This window comes from Fistularia commersonii, chromosome 21, assembly GCF_037954325.1.
Source record: "Fistularia commersonii isolate RoL2024-O1a breed Wild chromosome 21, RoL_Fcom_v1.0, whole genome shotgun sequence".
Taxonomy (NCBI): domain Eukaryota; kingdom Metazoa; phylum Chordata; class Actinopteri; order Syngnathiformes; family Fistulariidae; genus Fistularia; species Fistularia commersonii.
The window spans coordinates 1083259-1101619 of NC_141304.1; the positions used below are offsets into that span (position 1 = coordinate 1083259).

The 18361-nt window shown below is 49.2% G+C and overlaps 1 protein-coding gene and 1 long non-coding RNA gene across 2 annotated transcripts; one reads left to right on the top strand and one right to left on the bottom strand.

Moving 5' to 3' along the window:
- Nucleotides 1-6789: 6789 nt before the first annotated feature.
- Nucleotides 6790-17413, top strand: LOC147221900 (myosin heavy chain, fast skeletal muscle-like). The gene is made up of 41 exons (XM_086167698.1): nucleotides 6790-6845; nucleotides 6926-6976; nucleotides 7162-7377; nucleotides 7901-8044; nucleotides 8124-8280; nucleotides 8370-8397; nucleotides 8508-8619; nucleotides 8739-8831; nucleotides 8914-8977; nucleotides 9087-9185; nucleotides 9276-9379; nucleotides 9731-9869; nucleotides 9937-10055; nucleotides 10145-10294; nucleotides 10404-10574; nucleotides 10657-10963; nucleotides 11062-11138; nucleotides 11228-11315; nucleotides 11390-11507; nucleotides 11581-11704; nucleotides 11804-11940; nucleotides 12028-12283; nucleotides 12374-12616; nucleotides 12707-12883; nucleotides 12973-13118; nucleotides 13196-13286; nucleotides 13362-13751; nucleotides 13828-13954; nucleotides 14310-14428; nucleotides 14501-14697; nucleotides 14771-14954; nucleotides 15039-15204; nucleotides 15308-15432; nucleotides 15540-15848; nucleotides 15941-16144; nucleotides 16230-16355; nucleotides 16431-16601; nucleotides 16676-16780; nucleotides 16869-16964; nucleotides 17038-17169; nucleotides 17267-17413. Exons 3-41 carry the CDS (start codon nucleotides 7174-7176, stop codon nucleotides 17285-17287), a joined length of 5820 nt encoding a protein of 1939 aa, XP_086023824.1. The 5' UTR covers nucleotides 6790-6845; nucleotides 6926-6976; nucleotides 7162-7173; the 3' UTR covers nucleotides 17288-17413.
- On the bottom strand, nucleotides 17225-17710 carry LOC147221901 (uncharacterized). The gene is made up of 3 exons (XR_015107736.1): nucleotides 17664-17710; nucleotides 17415-17501; nucleotides 17225-17294 (listed from the first exon to the last, which is right to left on the bottom strand). It is a non-coding gene; the product is annotated as an uncharacterized LOC147221901 (long non-coding RNA).
- Between the last annotated feature and the right edge of the window lie 651 nt (nucleotides 17711-18361).

The window sequence follows — 18361 nt, forward strand, 5'->3', positions numbered from 1 at the left end:
CTTTGTTGTTTTACAATTTCATTTCTCACAGGCCCCTGAATCGGGGTCATGTGCCCAACTTTCAGGAAGTGCCTTCCTTCTCTGATTCACGAGTACCTGTAAATGACCAATTGAGTGCCAATAAGTGGAAAGGTCTACATCTTTAAGGAGGTCACACCTTACAGTTGATCTTAGGGAGATCAACAGTAGGAGTCTTCGGGATTGAAAGGCGATCTGCTCGGCCGGTTTCCCTCAGCTGTTCGCCGAAACCTTCAGAATAACCTGCTCGTCAACAGTGTGCCGCCCCGATGTAAAAGAGCTGTAGGTTAACACAGCTGCAAATCTGCCGCCGCCGGCGATAATGTCACTGACTCCCCGCTGACCTTACAGTTTTTCTACACGCCTCGGGACACGTGTGGAGTCGCGTCCGGTGAAAATAGACCCCGGTGCTGAACTTGACCAGGCTACTGGATTCGACAAGAGCAACGGGAGCCTTGGGTTATCAGGGACAAACATGGAGGTTTTTGCCTCAATCAGAATTGTGATGTGGTGGTGCCTCCCAGAGGAACGAGGTCAGGCTGACAGCGCTGCTGTCCGGTCGCTCGCTCTTCTTCCTGTCAGGCCGTCAACTCTTCAAGGCTGTCGAGGTTGTTGCCTCCTCTTCCTATTACTACGTGACTCTTCGACCCGTCAGGTTGTCGGCTTTTCTTCCTGTCACAATGTCGACTCTTCCCATCAGGTTATTGGCTCCTTGTCCTGTCAAGCTGTCGAATCTTCTTCCCGTCAGACTGTCAACTCTTCTTTGTTTAAGGGACGATGACTCTTTGAGCCTGTCGAGATCGTCGGCTCTTCTTGACGAGTTTATTGGCTCCCCTTGTCGAGATCGTTGGCTCTTCCTTGTCGAGGTTGTGGCTCTTGATCAGATCATTGGCTCTTCTTGACGAGGTCGTTGGTTCTTCTTGTCGAGGTTGTTGGCTCTTCTTGTTGAAATCGTTGGCTCTTCTTGTTCAGATCGTTGTCTCTTCCTGTCGAGGTCATAGGTTCTTCTTGTCAAGATCATTGTCGTTCTTGTCGAGATCGTTGTCTCTTCCTGTCAGACTGTCAACTCTTCTTCCTATCAGGCTTTTGACTCTTGTCGGCTGTCGGCTGTCGGTTCTTCTCGCTGTTGTGGCGTGACTCTTCCTTTCATGATGCGACTCTCCTTCCAATCAAGACGTCGCCTCGTCTTCCGGTCAACTTGTCCATTATCCTCCCAGATGGACTATCAAATTCTCTTCCCGTTTGGAATTTTCATCCACTTTGGGATTCCGGAGATTGTTGTCCTTTTCTTTTTTTGGCTCTTTTGTGGACTCTTCTTCCTGCGAGTAAGTAGAGGATGATGGAGGTTCTCAAAACAACAGAGGCTGTTTCACAATAAGGTCCCGGGCGGGTTGGAGGGCGTTGGAGAGGGGGATGCATGGAGTTCTGAGAGCATTGCTGAGAAGACAGCTATATTTGTGTTTCCTCCAAATAAGCATACGAGGGAGCATCGCGGATCAAGTATCACATTTTTATTGAATATAATGAGCTATTTTGTGGGGTGTGAAGTCCTCAGTATTTAGATCATAAAGCCCCGGACCCTCGACGCCCCCCTTGGAACCCTCGACGCCTCCCCGGTCTCGTCTTTCGCCGGGGAAAGAATGCGAGCCACAACCGGCGGGAGAACATGATCCTCTTCTTGCCGCCGACCGAGAACAAACACTTGACTTGGGTGAAGGTCAAGGCCTCCGGTTCATCTGTCAGGAAAACGCCGTATAACAAGGCCATGTAAAGACAGGGGTTTAAAAATACACCGGAGACAACAGCAGCCGTCTCGGAGAACCTGGAGGCACCAAACTTCCCCCCGACCCCCCTTCAGCTGCAGACAATAAAACTGCAAGACGGGGGAGAAGGTCATCGGACGGTTCCATTTTGTGACGGCGTCGGAGTAGAAGGTTCTCCAAGAAAGACGAGAAGAATTAAAGTTTCATCTGGTGAAGGTCGCAAAAGACATCGGTGGTTTGATGTGTGGACCAATGAGGAGAGGAGTGAAGGTTGGCAACAACCAGGTGGAATACGTGTGTGGATGAGAGGAACCCGTGGAGAACGGTGGAGAAGGTTCAGGAGTGAAGGTCAGGTGTCCACAGCAATGGGGAGGGTGGAGAAGAGCTGGAGGACCTTATGCGAGCAGGTAGTGTCAGGGGTGATAAAAGAGGTGGAGAAGATGGAGGTGAGAGCAACCATGGCATCTGGTTTGGAGACACCGAGGAGAAGAAACGAAGATGTGGAGGTTCCTCTTTAGCAGTGAGGAGGATGGAGAAGATCAGGAAGGTCACACTGAGATGGAGGGATGGTGAAATTCTGGGTAGGAGGAGGTCAGAAGAAGAAGAAGAAGAAGCTCCGCCTCTCCTTGCCGTTTCTCCCGATGATGTCATGGTGTTTGGAAAGGTGTGAAGTGTGTGTGTGTGTGGAAATACCGGCCTCTGGTTGGAGCAGCTGGATTAACACACTCCGCGGCGAGAGAAGAAACCCGATCCAAGCAGAGGTCAAGCAGGAGGCCTCCAGAGGTCACATGGAGCGCACGGGACCATCAGAGGTCAACTTCCTGTTTATTTGTGTGACACCTTTTTAACAGAGTTCCTCCAAGCAGGACCACAGGAGCAGGACCAGATGTCCCTGGAGATCCTAAGACGGAGGAACCATCACCTGCTCGCCGCCGTTAATCCTTGACAGCGTGAAGTTCTGAAGCTCCTCCTGCTCAGTCAGAAAGATAGAAGTTAATGTCTGTGGAGGTGAAGCTCCTACAGCTTCTGGAAACAAAGACGGAGGCGAAGCTCCTCCAACCTCAAACTTCTGGAAACAAAGATTGAGGTAAAAGTCCTTCATGGTCCAGAAACAAAGATGGAGGTGAAGCTTCACCAACTTCCAGAAACAAAGATGGAGGTGAAGCTCCTCCATGTTCTGGAAACAAAGATGGAGGTAGAGCTCCTCCAACTTCTGGAAACCCAGTAGGAGGTGAAGCCCCTTCAACCTCCAGAAACAAAGATGGCCATGAAGCTCCTCTGCTCTCAGGAGAAACGAAGATGGAGGTGAAAGTCCTTCGTGCTCCAGAAACACAGATGGAGGTGAAGCTTGAAACAAAGATGGAGGTGAAAGTACACTAACCTCCAGAAACAAAGATGGAGATGAAGCTCCTCCATGTTCTGGAAACAAAGATGGAGGTGAAGCTTCACCAACTTCCAGAAACAAAGATGGAGGTGAAGCTCCTCTCCTCTCAGGAGAAACAAAGGTGGAGGTGAAGCTTGAAACTAAGATGGAGGTGAAGCTCCTCCAACTTCTGGAAACCCAGTTGGAGGTGAAGCTCCTCCAACCTCCAGAAACAAAGATGGAGGTGAAGCTCCTCTCCTCCCAGGAGGAACAAAGATGGTGGTGAAAGTCCTCCAAGTTCTTGAAACAAAGATGGAGGTGAAAGTCCACCATGTTCTGGAAACAAAGATGGAGGTGAAGCTGCTACAACATCCAGAAACAAAGATGGCTGTGAAGCTGCTCTGCTCTCAGGAGAAACGAAGATGGAGGTGAAAGTCCTTCGTGCTCCAGAAACACAGATGGAGGTGAAGCTTGAAACAAAGATGGAGGTGAAGCTCCTCCATTCTTCGGAAACAAAGATGGAGGTGAAGGACCTTCATGCTCCAGAAACAAAGATGGAGGTGGAGCTTCACCAACTTCCAGAAACAAAGATGGAGGTGAAGCTCCTCTCCTCTCAGGAGAAACAAAGATGGAGGTGAAAGTCCTCCAACTTCTGGAAACCCAGTAGGAGCTGAAGCTCCTCCAACCTCCAGAAACGAAGATGGAGATGAAGCTCCTCTCCTCCCAGGAGGAACAAAGATGGTGGTGAAAGTCCTCCAAGTTCTTGAAACAAAGATGGAGGTGAAAGTCCACCATGTTCTGGAAACAAAGATGGAGGTGAAGCTGCTACAACATCCAGAAACAAAGATGGCTGTGAAGCTGCTCTGCTCTCAGGAGAAACGAAGATGGAGGTGAAAGTCCTTCGTGCTCCAGAAACACAGATGGAGGTGAAGCTTGAAACAAAGATGGAGGTGAAGCTCCTCCATTCTTCGGAAACAAAGATGGAGGTGAAGGACCTTCATGCTCCAGAAACAAAGATGGAGGTGGAGCTTCACCAACTTCCAGAAACAAAGATGGAGGTGAAGCTCCTCTCCTCTCAGGAGAAACAAAGATGGAGGTGAAAGTCCTCCAACTTCTGGAAACCCAGTAGGAGGTGAAGCTCCTCCAACCTCCAGAAACAAAGATGGAGATGAAGCTCCTCTCCTCCCAGGAGGAACAAAGATGGTGGTGAAAGTCCTCCAAGTTCTTGAAACAAAGATGGAGGTGAAAGTCCTCCATGTTCTGGAAACAAAGATGGAGGTGAAGCTCCTCCAACCTCCAGAAACAAGGTTGGAGGTGAAGCTCCTCTGTTGTGTGCAAACAGAGAGCAGGAGGAGATGGAGGGAACGAGGTGGCCTATTAATACACCTTCTTCTGTCCTTCCTCCCTGCAGACACTGATTGGATTACCTCCTGGACCTTCTGAACCCTGTTCCTGGAGGTCACGTTCTCCATCGGGGCTCCTTTGTCTCGGTCCGGAGCTGCCAGGCTCTTGAAACCCGACACCGCAGACACATGCCGGGTTCTTCTCCGCGGCTAAAGTTGGATGTTCCGCAGAGCCGAGGAGCATTAAGGAGATTACGTGGCCTCCACATTTACGGCCGCGGCCGAGCAATCAAAACAAAAGGGTTCAACGGAAAAATGTGCTTATATATATATATACATATACATATATATACATATATATATACATATATATCTATATTGTTATATTGATAAAGCAATATGAATGAATCTGTTTATAAATACATACTTGTTTGTAAACATGAATTCATTAAAATTCAAATTTATTAAGCAGACATTTATTGGGTGGAGACACAAACACACGAGATAATTACATAAAATTATATATATGTATATAGCTTTATGTATACACACATACATTGATAAGAATAAAATTAAGAATAAGAATAACTTTATTTATCCCGAAGGAAATTGTTGTGCTAGAGTTTCAAGTAAAACATAACAATAATAAATAAAAGTAGGATAATAAATAATAGTAGGTAATAAATAATAGTAAGTAATAAATAATAGTAGGTAATAAAATAATAGTAAGTAATAAATAATAGTAAGTAAATAATGCTAGGTAATAAATAATAGTAAGTAATAAATAGTAGTAAGTAATAAATAATAGTAGGTAATAGATAATAGTAGGTAATAAATAATAGTAGGTAATAGATAATAGTAGGTAATAAATAATAGTAAGTAATAAATAATAGTAAGTAAATAATAGTAGGTAATAAATAATAGTAAGTAATAAATAATAGTAGGTAATAGATAATAGTAGGTAATAAATCATAGTAAGTAATAAATAATAGTAAGTAATAAATAATAGTAGGTAATAAATAATAGTAAGTAATAAATAATAGTAGGAAAAAAACCTTAACTAAATTATTACTAAAGCAAGAAGAAGTAAATAGAATAAAAAAAGTAGAAAATTTAGGAAAAAGAGACATTAAGGTGAGGCAGGCAGCTGCCATATAATATAAATATTAGTATATAATGTAATTACATAATATTAATACATTAATACATTTATTCATAATAATACAATTGTTTGTTTATATAAATATAGATTTATGTACGGTATATACTATATATGTTTTTTTGTCTTTATCTGATGGTTACAGAAACACATTAATGATCTTTTTATATATAAATAGTGATAAATATTGATGTATATATTTAAACATACATATAAGATAAGATAAGAACAACTTTATTTATCCCGAAGGAAATTATTGTGCCAGAGTTTCAAGCAAAAATATAACAATAATAGATAATAGTAGGAAGGAGGGAGAATAAGAAATACAATAAAATATAAATTGTCAAGGTTAAGGCTATCAAGTGTTTTAAGGTCTTAAGTACAAAGATAATATTAGATATATATTAGATATATATTCCCTCATTTGATTGTTATATATGCATAAATATATACTGGACTGTCTCAGAAAAATTAGAATATTGTGATGAATGAAAAAAAACAAAAAACTTTTTCATAATATTCTAATATTTCGAGATAGGATTTTTGAGTTTTCTTAAGATATAAGCCATAATCAGGAATATTAAAATAATAAAAGGCTTAAAAATATTTCAGTTGATTTGTAATGAATCCAGAAATGTTTGTTTTTGTAATTACAGAAGATAAAGAACTTTATCACAATATTCTAATTTTCTGAAACAGTCCTGCATGTATTAAAAGTGCATCTTATTCTATATATACACACACAAAAACATAAATACAGTATATACAAATATATAATACATTACCATTATATGTATGTGTGTGTGCTAATATATGTTTATCATTTATATCTCATGTTTGTTTGAGTAGATAAAGCCGTCTTAATCCGGCGGTGACAGAAACACACTCCATTAATACACACACTAATTAACAAAGACCATTTGTGACATTCAGGGAACAGCTTCTTCTTCCATTTCCATTTTTATATCCTCCCCCTGCAAGGAGGTGGCTTCTGTCCCCGGACTGGTATGAGCCCCCGGCGGCGTGGGCGGGGTGGAGGCCGATCAGTGATGATCAGTATGTTGTGGGTTCAGAGGGCAAAAACAAAAAAACCCACCGGCAAAGGGTGTAAAAGTGCGTGACCAAATACAGGCGAGGCGGATCTGTATATAAGAAGGAGGCTGGACGGCGCCTGAGGAACGACGGCCCCGCGACTCAAGGTGAGCGTCTTCTGTTCTGGTCTGACAAGGGAAGGGAAGGCAGCTGCTTTGCCGACTTACGCCTGCGCTTCTTTTTGCAGAAGCCTCATCCGACCATCATCATCCTGAGTTCTGCCGGGGGAGGACAGGAGGTAGGCGCCGCTCTGCTCCGGGAAAAGAAACATTAATCTGGTATCGGTCTTTTCTGTGTTTGCCTGAATGGGGGAAACTAGATTTCCCGAACTGGATGTGCTTTTGCGGTACCTTCTTGCGGTATGCGGTAACTTCCTGAACGTCCCAACAATGGACAATCCACTGACGCGCCCGATTTCCGCAGTGAAACGCAACCATGAGCACCGACGCAGAGATGGAGTGCTTCGGCCCGGCGGCCATCTACCTCCGCAAGCCGGAGCGCGAGCGGATCGAGGCCCAGAACACGCCCTTCGACGCCAAAACCGCCTACTTTGTGTCCGAGCCCAGCGAGATGTACCTGAAAGGCAAGCTGGTGAAGAGGGAGGGGGGCAAAGCTTCTGTGGACACCCTTTGCGGGAAGGTGAGACTGAAGCGGCGAGAGTCCAGTTTCTTGTCATTGTCCAGAAGTACATGTCAGTGTCTGCTGGTCAGAAGTACATGTTAGTATCTGCTGGTCAGAAGTACATGTCAGTGTCTGCCGGTCAGAAGTACATGTCAGTGTCTGCCGGTCAGAAGTACATGTCAGTGTCTGCCGGTCAGAAGTACATGTCAGTGTCTGCCGGTCAGAAGTACATGTCAGTGTCTGCTGGTCAGAAGTACATGTCAGTGTCTGCTGGTCTGTTTGCTCAGAAGGAAAGAAGCAGTTTGTTTCTTTGGCCTTCAACCCGCTAAATCTGAACTAACCCGTCATTGAAGGAGTGAAGGGGTCGAGGGGTGTTGGAGGGGCGGGTGCTTGAAGTGCAGCAGGTGTTATTTCAGAGCCGTGTTTTCTTTCCGTCCGCCCCTGCAGTGGCGCGACCTTGACACGTCTACACCTGATTCCTATTTTAGCTTGTTCAAACACGACCGCTAAATGTCTGCGCGCCCCCGCCCCTCCTTTGCAGTCCATCACCGTGAAGGACGATCAGATCTTCCCCATGAACCCCCCCAAGTTTGACAAAATCGAGGACATGGCCATGATGACCCACCTCAACGAGCCCGCCGTGCTGTATAACCTCAAAGAGCGCTATGCGGCCTGGATGATCTACGTGAGTCCGGCGTGATTCTGCTCTGCGGTGGCTGCACTTGTACCTCCACTTGCTAACCCGCCTGGTTTTGTCCCACCAGACCTACTCCGGGTTGTTCTGCGTCACCGTCAACCCCTACAAGTGGCTCCCGGTGTACGACGCGGTGGTGGTGGCGGGCTACAGGGGCAAGAAGAGGGTGGAGGCTCCGCCCCACATCTTCTCCATCTCTGACAACGCCTACCAGTTCATGCTCACCGGTATGTTTAAGGAGACGGCAAGAGATGAAGTGCAGAAGTCAACCCACGATGTGGTCCGATGACCCGAACATTTTCCTTGTCTTTTACAGATCGTGAGAATCAGTCCATCCTCATCACGTACGTTAGCCTCTTGACGCCCTTCAAATATCGCCCCTGCTAACGGAGCTTCGGGGAAAACAGTCGATGCGATGGAGCTGCTGCTCACTGGCTTGTTTCTCTGTTCCCAGCGGAGAATCCGGCGCTGGAAAGACCGTCAACACCAAGCGTGTCATCCAGTACTTTGCGACAATCGCGGTGCCGGGAGGGAAGAAGTCCGAGCAAACATCTGGGAAAATGCAGGTACGGGAACTGACCTTCCCTTCGGTTTGATTTCAACTAGCTTCTACGATGCATGATGATCCTGACCTTCAGGAACCAGGAGAGCGGTTTACTCACTTTGCCTTGATTCTTAAACGAAGGGGTCGCTGGAGGATCAAATCATCGCAGCCAACCCCCTGCTGGAGGCCTACGGTAACGCCAAGACAGTGAGGAATGACAACTCGTCCCGCTTTGTGAGTACCGTCGGCAAGTCTTTTTGAAACAAGTCCAAGTGACTGGATGTCCTGATCCTCATCCGCTTTTCTTTCAAAAAAGGGTAAATTCATCAGGATCCACTTCGCAACCTCAGGGAAGCTGGCTTCGGCTGACATCGAAACATGTAGGACCGGAACCGCCACCGTAGACCCGCCTCCTCCCTGCCCACGTTTTAGTTTTGGGGTCCGAATGCAAAGAGCGGTTCGATGCTAACAAGTTCCTTTGACCTGTAGATCTGCTGGAGAAGTCAAGGGTTACCTTCCAGCTGTCTGCCGAGAGGAGCTACCACATCTTCTACCAGCTGACGACGGGCCACAAGCCTGAGTTGCTAGGTGACCGATCAGTGGTCCGGGCACTTGTCCAGAACAGCCCATCGCGGAAGAATACTCCGGTTTACATGATTTGGTCTCTTCCCTCCACAGAGGCTCTCCTGATCACCACCAACCCCTACGACTACCCCATGATCAGCCAGGGGGAAATCACCGTCAAGAGTATCAATGACATTGAAGAATTCATCGCCACTGACGTGAGTCCAGACAGAGGATCTTGAGTCATCAATGGCTGTACACTTTACTGAGAGTGCAGTAAATCCTGTAGTTCTACTTTGGCTCATGAAGTATGTATGACTCCAAAAACCCATATAAGGACACTTCTATTGGCCGCACCTGGTGATTAGACCACCAGGACCAGCACAGGTGATCAGTAAACTGTTGAAACTAGTTCCCAAATACATGATTATACTATAAAATCCACAACACATCTGGCTTTTCTTTGGGCTACCCCCTTCACGTGTCACCGCAGACAATCAACTTTCTCCATCTAACCCTATTGTCTGCATCCTCTTCTTTCACACATGCCCGCATTATCTCTGCTGCAGACGGCCATCGACATCCTGGGCTTCACCGCGGAAGAAAAAGCAAGCATGTTCAAGCTGACCGGAGCTGTGATGCATCACGGGAACATGAAGTTCAAGCAGAAGCAGCGGGAGGAGCAGGCCGAGCCCGACGGCACCGAGGGTAAAAGAAGCTTCCTGGAACTCACAGTAGTGTCACCGCGTCTGTTTACATGTGATTTATCTTTCAGTCGCTGATAAAATCGCCTACCTCATGGGTCTGAACTCGGCGGACTTGCTCAAAGCGCTGTGCTACCCCAGAGTGAAGGTCGGGAACGAGTTTGTGACCAAAGGCCAAACCGTCCCTCAGGTATGTGATGTCAGCCGGAAGCTGAAAGGAACCTAAGAGATTAAGTGCCAGAAGGGACGACTGCCCAAACCTGTGTTTTCCATCCCAAGGTGAACAACTCTGTGATGGCCCTCTGCAAGTCGGTCTACGAGAAGATGTTCCTGTGGATGGTGGTCAGAATCAATGAGATGCTGGACACCAAACAGCCAAGAAGCTTCTTCATCGGCGTCCTGGACATCGCCGGGTTTGAAATTTTTGATGTAAGTATGTTTGTAATCACGGTACTACTCATCAGTTCTGGGAGCCGTATGAAACTCAATCGCAGTATTAAAATGGAGTTGATAACATTTGATGTTTCCGTCTGTTCAGTTCAACAGCCTGGAGCAGCTGTGCATCAACTTCACCAACGAGAAGCTGCAGCAGTTCTTCAACCACCACATGTTCGTCCTGGAGCAGGAAGAGTACAAGAAAGAAGGGATCGAGTGGGAGTTCATCGACTTTGGCATGGACTTGGCCGCCTGCATCGAGCTGATTGAGAAGGTGAGGCGCTTTTTTAGAAGCAAGGCCACCGTCCTCGGGGTTCTGGACTTCTTCCAGTGACTAACCGGGGTTTCTCGGACAGCCAATGGGCATCTTCTCCATCCTTGAAGAGGAGTGCATGTTCCCCAAGGCCACAGACATCACCTTCAAGAACAAGCTCTACGACCAGCATCTTGGCAAGAACAAATCCTTTGAGAAGCCCAAACCTGCCAAAGGGAAAGCCGAGGCTCACTTCTCTCTGGTCCACTACGCCGGCACTGTGGACTACAACATTGTCGGCTGGCTGGACAAGAACAAGGACCCCCTGAACGACTCGGTGGTTCAGCTCTACCAGAAGTCTTCAGTCAAGCTGCTGGCCTTCCTGTATGCATCCCATGCCTCAGCAGAAGGTACCGTCTTGTATCCATCAACATAGCTTGATAGAAGGAAAAGCACTGCTTCATTTTCTCCACGAGGTATTGATACTTTTTGTCCTTGCACTGGTCAGGTGAGAGCGGTGGAGGTGGCAAGAAAGGAGGCAAGAAGAAGGGAGGTTCCTTCCAAACTGTCTCTGCACTGTTCAGGGTAAGATGGCAGAGACTCGGTGGATCTTTTCCTGAACTTACTTGCACTGTCAAGGATACTCCAAAAACATTGCCTGATAAAACCTGCAGGAAAACCTGGGAAAGCTGATGACCAACCTGAGGAGCACTCACCCACACTTTGTGCGCTGCTTGATTCCCAACGAATCCAAGACTCCAGGTACGGAGGTTTTTGTCTGCACCTGCAGTTGTTGCTCTTTTTCACTCCACCCTAATTTGATGAATAAACTCCAGGCCTCATGGAGAACCACCTGGTCATCCACCAGCTGCGCTGCAACGGCGTGCTGGAAGGCATCAGGATCTGCAGGAAGGGCTTCCCCAGCAGGATCCTCTACGGAGACTTCAAGCAGAGGTGGCTGCTGACGGAACTCCAGGTTCCAGGGGAACTCCAGGGGCGTTTCTGACAGGGATTCATTTCTTGTCAGGTACAAAGTACTGAATGCCAGCGTCATCCCAGAGGGTCAGTTCATCGACAACAAGAAGGCCTCGGAGAAGCTCCTGGGCTCCATCGATGTCGATCACACCCAGTACCGATTCGGACACACCAAGGTAGAGGATGAAACGCAGAGAAGTTGGGAAACGTGAACAACAGCAACGCAAGACGAAGCTGTGGAAGGAACTGACGGCCTTCAACAAACTGTGCTGCAGGTCTTCTTCAAGGCTGGTCTGCTGGGTTTGCTGGAGGAGATGAGGGATGAGAAGCTGGCTGAGCTGGTGACCATGACCCAGGCCCTCTGCAGGGGTTACCTCATGAGACGAGAGTTCGTGAAGATGATGGAGAGAAGGTTTGTCGTTATTCTTCTCAGGATGTTTTCTGAGATTGAGCAGGCAACCTCTTTTCTGACTCCAGAGGTTTTTTTGTTCTTCCTCAGGGAGGCTATTTTCTCCATCCAGTACAACATCCGCTCCTTCATGAACGTCAAAACATGGCCCTGGATGAAGCTCTACTTCAAGATCAAGCCCCTGCTGAAGAGCGCCGAGACCGAGAAAGAGATGGCCCAGATGAAGGAGGACTTCGAAAAAACCAAGGAGGACCTGACGAAGGCCTTGGCCAAGAAGAAGGAGCTGGAGGAGAAGATGGTTTCGCTGCTGCAGGAGAAAAACGACCTGTTGCTGCAAGTGCAGTCCGTAAGTGAGATCCCATCGCTCCACCTTTGTGTGTCTGGTCACTGAACATCCGGTAGAAGCTACAAGAACCTGCTGGCACTGGCTCTTCAGGAGGGCGAGAACCTGGCGGACGCAGAAGAAAGGTGCGAGGGCCTCATCAAGGCCAAGATCCAGCTGGAGGCCAAACTCAAAGAGACGACCGAGAGGCTGGAGGACGAGGAGGAGATCAACGCCGAGCTGACGGCCAAGAAGAGGAAGCTGGAGGACGAGTGCTCCGAGCTGAAGAAGGACATCGATGACTTGGAGCTCACCCTGGCCAAAGTGGAGAAGGAGAAACACGCCACCGAGAACAAGGTGATGATGCTCCTTCTTGGAAATGCGTCTGTTCTTCAGTGATGTTTAAAAAAACCTTGTACTGAGTGGACTTCACGACAACATCCCCAGGTCAAAAACCTTACAGAGGAGATGGCCTCTCAAGACGAGACCATCGCCAAGCTGACCAAGGAGAAGAAAGCCCTCCAGGAGGCCCACCAGCAGACCCTGGACGACCTTCAGGCAGAGGAGGACAAAGTCAACACCCTGACGAAGGCCAAGACCAAGCTGGAACAGCAAGTGGACGATGTGAGTCTTCCAGGTCGTGAAGAAGAGCGCCGCCTCCCACGTGATGCCGCAATCTCCCATTGGCGTGTTCTTCGTTTCTCTGGAACCAGCTGGAAGGCTCCCTGGAGCAGGAGAAGAAGCTCCGCATGGATCTGGAACGTGCAAAGAGGAAGCTGGAGGGGGATCTGAAACTGGCTCAGGAGTCCATCATGGACCTGGAGAACGACAAGCAGCAGTCGGAGGAGAAGATAAAGAAGTGAGAAAGTGAAAATAGATCTGCGAGAGGGTTTGAACCATCAGAACTTGAACACACCGAATTCTTCTCACCCTCAGGAAAGACTTCGAGATCAGCCAACTCCTGAGCAAGATTGAAGACGAGCAGACGCTCGGTCTCCAGCTACAGAAGAAGATAAAGGAACTTCAGGTATGGATCGGACAAGTTCGGTCAAAGCAAGACGGTTTCAAAACATCTTGCTCCATGAAAAGTCTTGTGCTCCAGGCTCGTATCGAGGAGCTGGAGGAGGAGATCGAGGCCGAACGGGCCGCCCGGGCCAAGGTGGAGAAGCAGAGGTCCGACCTCTCCAGGGAACTGGAGGAGATCAGCGAGAGGCTGGAGGAGGCCGGAGGCGCCACGGCCGCTCAGATCGAGATGAACAAGAAGCGCGAGGCGGAGTTCCAGAAGCTCCGGCGCGACCTGGAGGAGTCCACCCTGCAGCACGAGGCCACGGCGGCGGCTCTCCGCAAGAAGCAGGCCGACAGCGTGGCCGAGCTGGGAGAGCAGATCGACAACCTCCAGAGGGTCAAGCAGAAACTGGAGAAGGAGAAGAGCGAGTACAAGATGGAGATCGATGACCTCGCTAGCAACATGGAGGCCATTGCCAAAGCAAAGGTTGAGAGCCAGACTTGGAACTAGGATCCAAGAAATACCTTGAAGGTTTCATTGATAATGGGGTTTTGCTCCTCAGGGAAATCTTGAGAAGATGTGCAGGACACTCGAGGATCAACTCAGCGAGCTGAAAACCAAGAATGACGAGAACGTCCGTCAGTTAAACGACACGGGGGCACAGAAAGCCAGACTCCAGACCGAAAATGGTAGGAATGTCAAACGTTCTTGAAGCAAAGAGTGCAGAAGAAGTCTTCGTAGCACACCTGCGCTAGCTAGAGTTAGCCAGCTCCAAACCACTACCCTGTGTTATGTTTTGGACCGATGACAACGCTATGACTAGCTTCTCGGATAGCGGGTAACCCATTTTCAGATTTCAGCTAACGTCGGGCTAAGACGTTAGCTAAGAAATTGACATGTTATTTTTCTTACATCTCCATTCACATCCAAGTTCTGTCCAAAGCGATAGCGCCGATGTGCACCCAGATGCACGAGTTGTCTAGAGATCATTCTTGATGTACCTGTTTCGGTATGAACTCAGGGGTCAATGACTGTTTCCGTCAGGTGAGTTCGCACGTCTGCTGGAGGAAAAGGAAGCTCTTGTTTCTCAGCTGACGAGGGGGAAGCAGGGCTACACCCAGCAGATCGAGGAGCTGAAGAGACAGATGGAGGAGGAAATTAAGGTACGTGGGGGCGACTGAACAAGAAGAATACCTTGAAACTACAAGGAAACATGGTTGGTGTCTTTGTGGTAGGCCAAGAACGCCCTGGCCCACGCCGTCCAGTCGGCCCGCCACGACTGCGACCTCCTCAGGGAGCAGTACGAGGAGGAGCAGGAGGCCAAGGCGGAGCTGCAGCGCGCCATGTCCAAGGCAAACAGCGAGGTGGCTCAGTGGAGGACCAAATACGAGACCGACGCCATCCAGCGCACCGAGGAGCTGGAGGAGGCAAAGTAAGGAACGCCCTCCGAAGGTCTTCGTCCTGTTAGTCATCGCTCATGCAGGCTACCTTGTATGCCTTCGCAGGAAGAAGCTGGCCCAGCGTCTCCAGGACGCCGAGGAGTCCATCGAGGCCGTCAACGCCAAGTGCGCCTCCTTGGAGAAGACCAAGCAGAGGCTGCAGGGCGAGGTGGAAGATCTGATGATTGACGTGGAGAGAGCCAACGCTCTGGCCGCGAACCTCGACAAGAAGCAGAGGAACTTCGACAAGGTCTGCGGTTTTTGTACAAACTTCAAGTTCTGATGTTTATCAGGAAGGGGCAGAAGATGGTGATGTTCCTCTCGGCCTGTTCAGGTTCTTGCCGAGTGGAAGCAGAAGTACGAGGAGAGCCAGGCCGAGCTGGAGGGATCTCAGAAGGAGGCTCGTTCCCTCAGCACTGAGATCTTCAAGCTGAAGAACTCCTATGAGGAGGCTCTGGACCACCTGGAGACCCTGAAGAGGGAGAACAAGAACCTGCAACGTAAGACTGTGCTTTTGAGTCAAGGGGAAGCTCAAAATGACATTTCCAACTCAACGTTTGTCTTGTTCATCCCTGCGATGTTTTCATTTTTACGTTCCCACAGAGGAGATCTCAGATCTGAGCGAGCAGCTCGGAGAGACGGGTAAAACCATCCATGAGCTTGAGAAGGGCAAGAAGACCGTGGAAGGAGAGAAGTCCGAAATCCAGACGGCCCTGGAGGAGGCCGAGGTAAAGTTCAGTCGTTAATCGTTCAGGTGACCTTGTCCAGCTCCCTCAGGAAGATGAAGTCCAGATGGAAAACCTTCGGTTGACGAATGTCCGACTGTTTTGGGCAGGCGACCCTGGAGCACGAGGAGTCAAAGATTCTCCGTGTCCAGCTGGAGCTCACCCAGGTGAAGAGCGAGATAGACAGGAAACTGGCAGAGAAGGACGAGGAGATCGAGCAGATCAAGAGGAACAGCCAGCGGGTGATCGAGTCCATGCAGAGCACCTTGGACGCCGAGGTCAGGAGCAGGAACGATGCCCTGAGGATCAAGAAGAAGATGGAAGGGGATCTCAACGAGATGGAGATCCAGCTGAGCCACGCCAACCGCCAGGCCCTCGAAGCCCAGAAGCAGCTGAGGAACGTCCAGGGCCAGTTCAAGGTGCATCTTCTGAAAGATACCGAACAGGACAGCTGGTATTTGGACAGTAGAAATAGTGTCTAGACTTTGTTTTGGATGTTTCCCCCATCCAGGACGCCCAGCTGCACTTGGACGAAGCTATAAGAAGTCAGGAAGACATGAAGGAGCAGGTGGCCATGGTGGAGCGCAGGAACAACCTGATGCTGGCTGAGATCGAGGAGTTGAGGGCCGCTCTGGAGCAGACGGACAGGAGCCGCAAAGTGGCCGAGCAGGAGCTGGTGGACGCCAGCGAGCGCGTTGGGCTTCTGCACTCCCAGGTGACCCGATAGGCCGGAAAACAGGAAGTCCATTGCCACTGAGGTTCAAAACATAGAAGGTAACCTTTCCCCTTATGTCAAACAGAACACCAGCCTGATCAACACCAAGAAGAAGCTGGAGGCTGATCTGGTCCAAATCCAAGGTGAAGTGGAAGATGCTGTGCAGGAATCAAGGAACGCTGAAGATAAAGCCAAAAAAGCCATCACTGACGTGAGTCCCGAGGCTTTCGGTGTTTAATCGTGGTAGGAAGCATCGCTGCAGCCAAACGTGCAACGTGTATTTCAGGCAGCCATGATGGCGGAGGAGCTGAAGAAGGAGCAGGACACCAGCGCTCACCTGGAGAGGATGAAGAAGAACCTGGAGGTGACGGTCAAGGACTTGCAGCATCGTCTGGATGAGGCGGAGAATCTGGCCATGAAGGGCGGCAAGAAGCAGCTCCAGAAGCTGGAGTCCAGGGTAAAGATGTCCGTCGAGCTCGAGTGTACCCCTAAAACTGAATCTTCTCATTAAGAGTGGCGTCCGTGTTTCAGGTGCGCGAGCTCGAGGCCGAGGTGGAGAACGAGCAAAGACGAGGATCGGACGCCATCAAGGGAGTTCGCAAATATGAGAGGCGGGTGAAGGAGCTCACCTATCAGGTCGGTACTCTCCTCCTCTGTTGTGTAACCCAATCCTGCGATAGTGGCGCGGTACCCATCCTGGATCTGATGTGATCTTGATCCACAGACCGAGGAGGACAAGAAGAATGTGACCAGGCTCCAGGATCTGGTGGACAAGCTGCAGCTGAAAGTGAAGGCCTACAAGAGGCAGGCGGAGGAGGCGGTAAGTCCCGTTACCGTATTCACTCGCAGAAACAAGAAGCGATCCGTCAATGTTGTGTTTTGGGACCCAACAGGAGGAGCAGGCCAACACCCATATGTCCAGACTGAGGAAGGTTCAGCACGAGTTGGAGGAGGCCCAAGAGCGGGCCGACATCGCCGAGTCCCAGGTCAACAAGCTGCGGGTGAAGAGCCGGGAAATTGGAAAAGTAAGCCTTTACTTGGACATCTCCGAACCCTGGGATATTTGCAGAAGGGTACCTCCTCGCTCCGGTGCCAACCAGCTCTCCTGTTCATCTCTTTCAGGGAAAGGAAGCTGAAGAATGACCTGCAGCTGACGTCGGGAGTAGCGGACGGGAAGAGCAGACCGGAATCATACAATATGAGTCTCTGGTCTTGGCAGACCCTGTCCTGTCAAACAAACCCTGATTAAACCTTGTCAGCGCAAACCTGCCTCGTCTTTGTTGCAACTGTTTGTGAAGGAGGTTGTGTGGGCTGTTTACACCTTCCAGGGCGGTGGCGTCAAACCTGCACCCGTAGCCTGCTCCACCAAACAAAATCATTTCACTTCTCTGGAATTTCTATTTACTCCTTGCTCAGTTACACCATTCTGGAACAAACCTAGGAAACAGTTCACAGGTCCTGGAAAGTAATCAACATTGGATAGTTAATCGGAAAAATACACCAAAAAATTGGAGCATACCGAATTGACAATCCCTGATTTAGCACCGGGCACATCATTCATAGGCGAACCCCACATGCACATGTATGCACGCAGCGTCAAGACGCCTCGCGATTAATCAAATAATCTCACAGCTTGGTCGATTAATTAATCCACAGTAGGATTTATCTCTGAAGCAGCCGGAACGATTTTGTAGTTCTTCAGTCCAGAGTTGAACCACGAAAGCCTCTGAGAGGGGTCCGGACGTATCTAGCGATAGAAACTCCTCCGCCCAGACACCGATGGTCTGATATCATCGCTAAATCAGACGGTATGTTTCTTTCAAACACGCCTGCCTGACCAACCCTTCCTCTACCCCCACCCACCGGCCAACAGCAGGTGTCGCATCAGCTGGAACATCCCCGAGTGCCGTCCGGTATGTCCGGAGTCTGCGGCAGGAGGCGGAGGCCGATCGGCTTTCCTCCGACACCCGGAACCCTGACTGATGGACGGCGGAGACAGTTGCAGAGGGCCGGCATTCGTGTCTTAATCCCTGACAGCTGAGACGAGGATCCACCGTTGAGGCCGGGCCCTTCTGAGACCAGGTACCTTCTGAGATCCGGTCCAGAGATCAGGGGTTAATCCCCAGCGTGCAGATAAAAATTAAATACATTTATATTTTGGTTTGTTACGTAAAGGGGGAGGAAAATAACATAAGGACGACGGCAGGGATGGGTTTT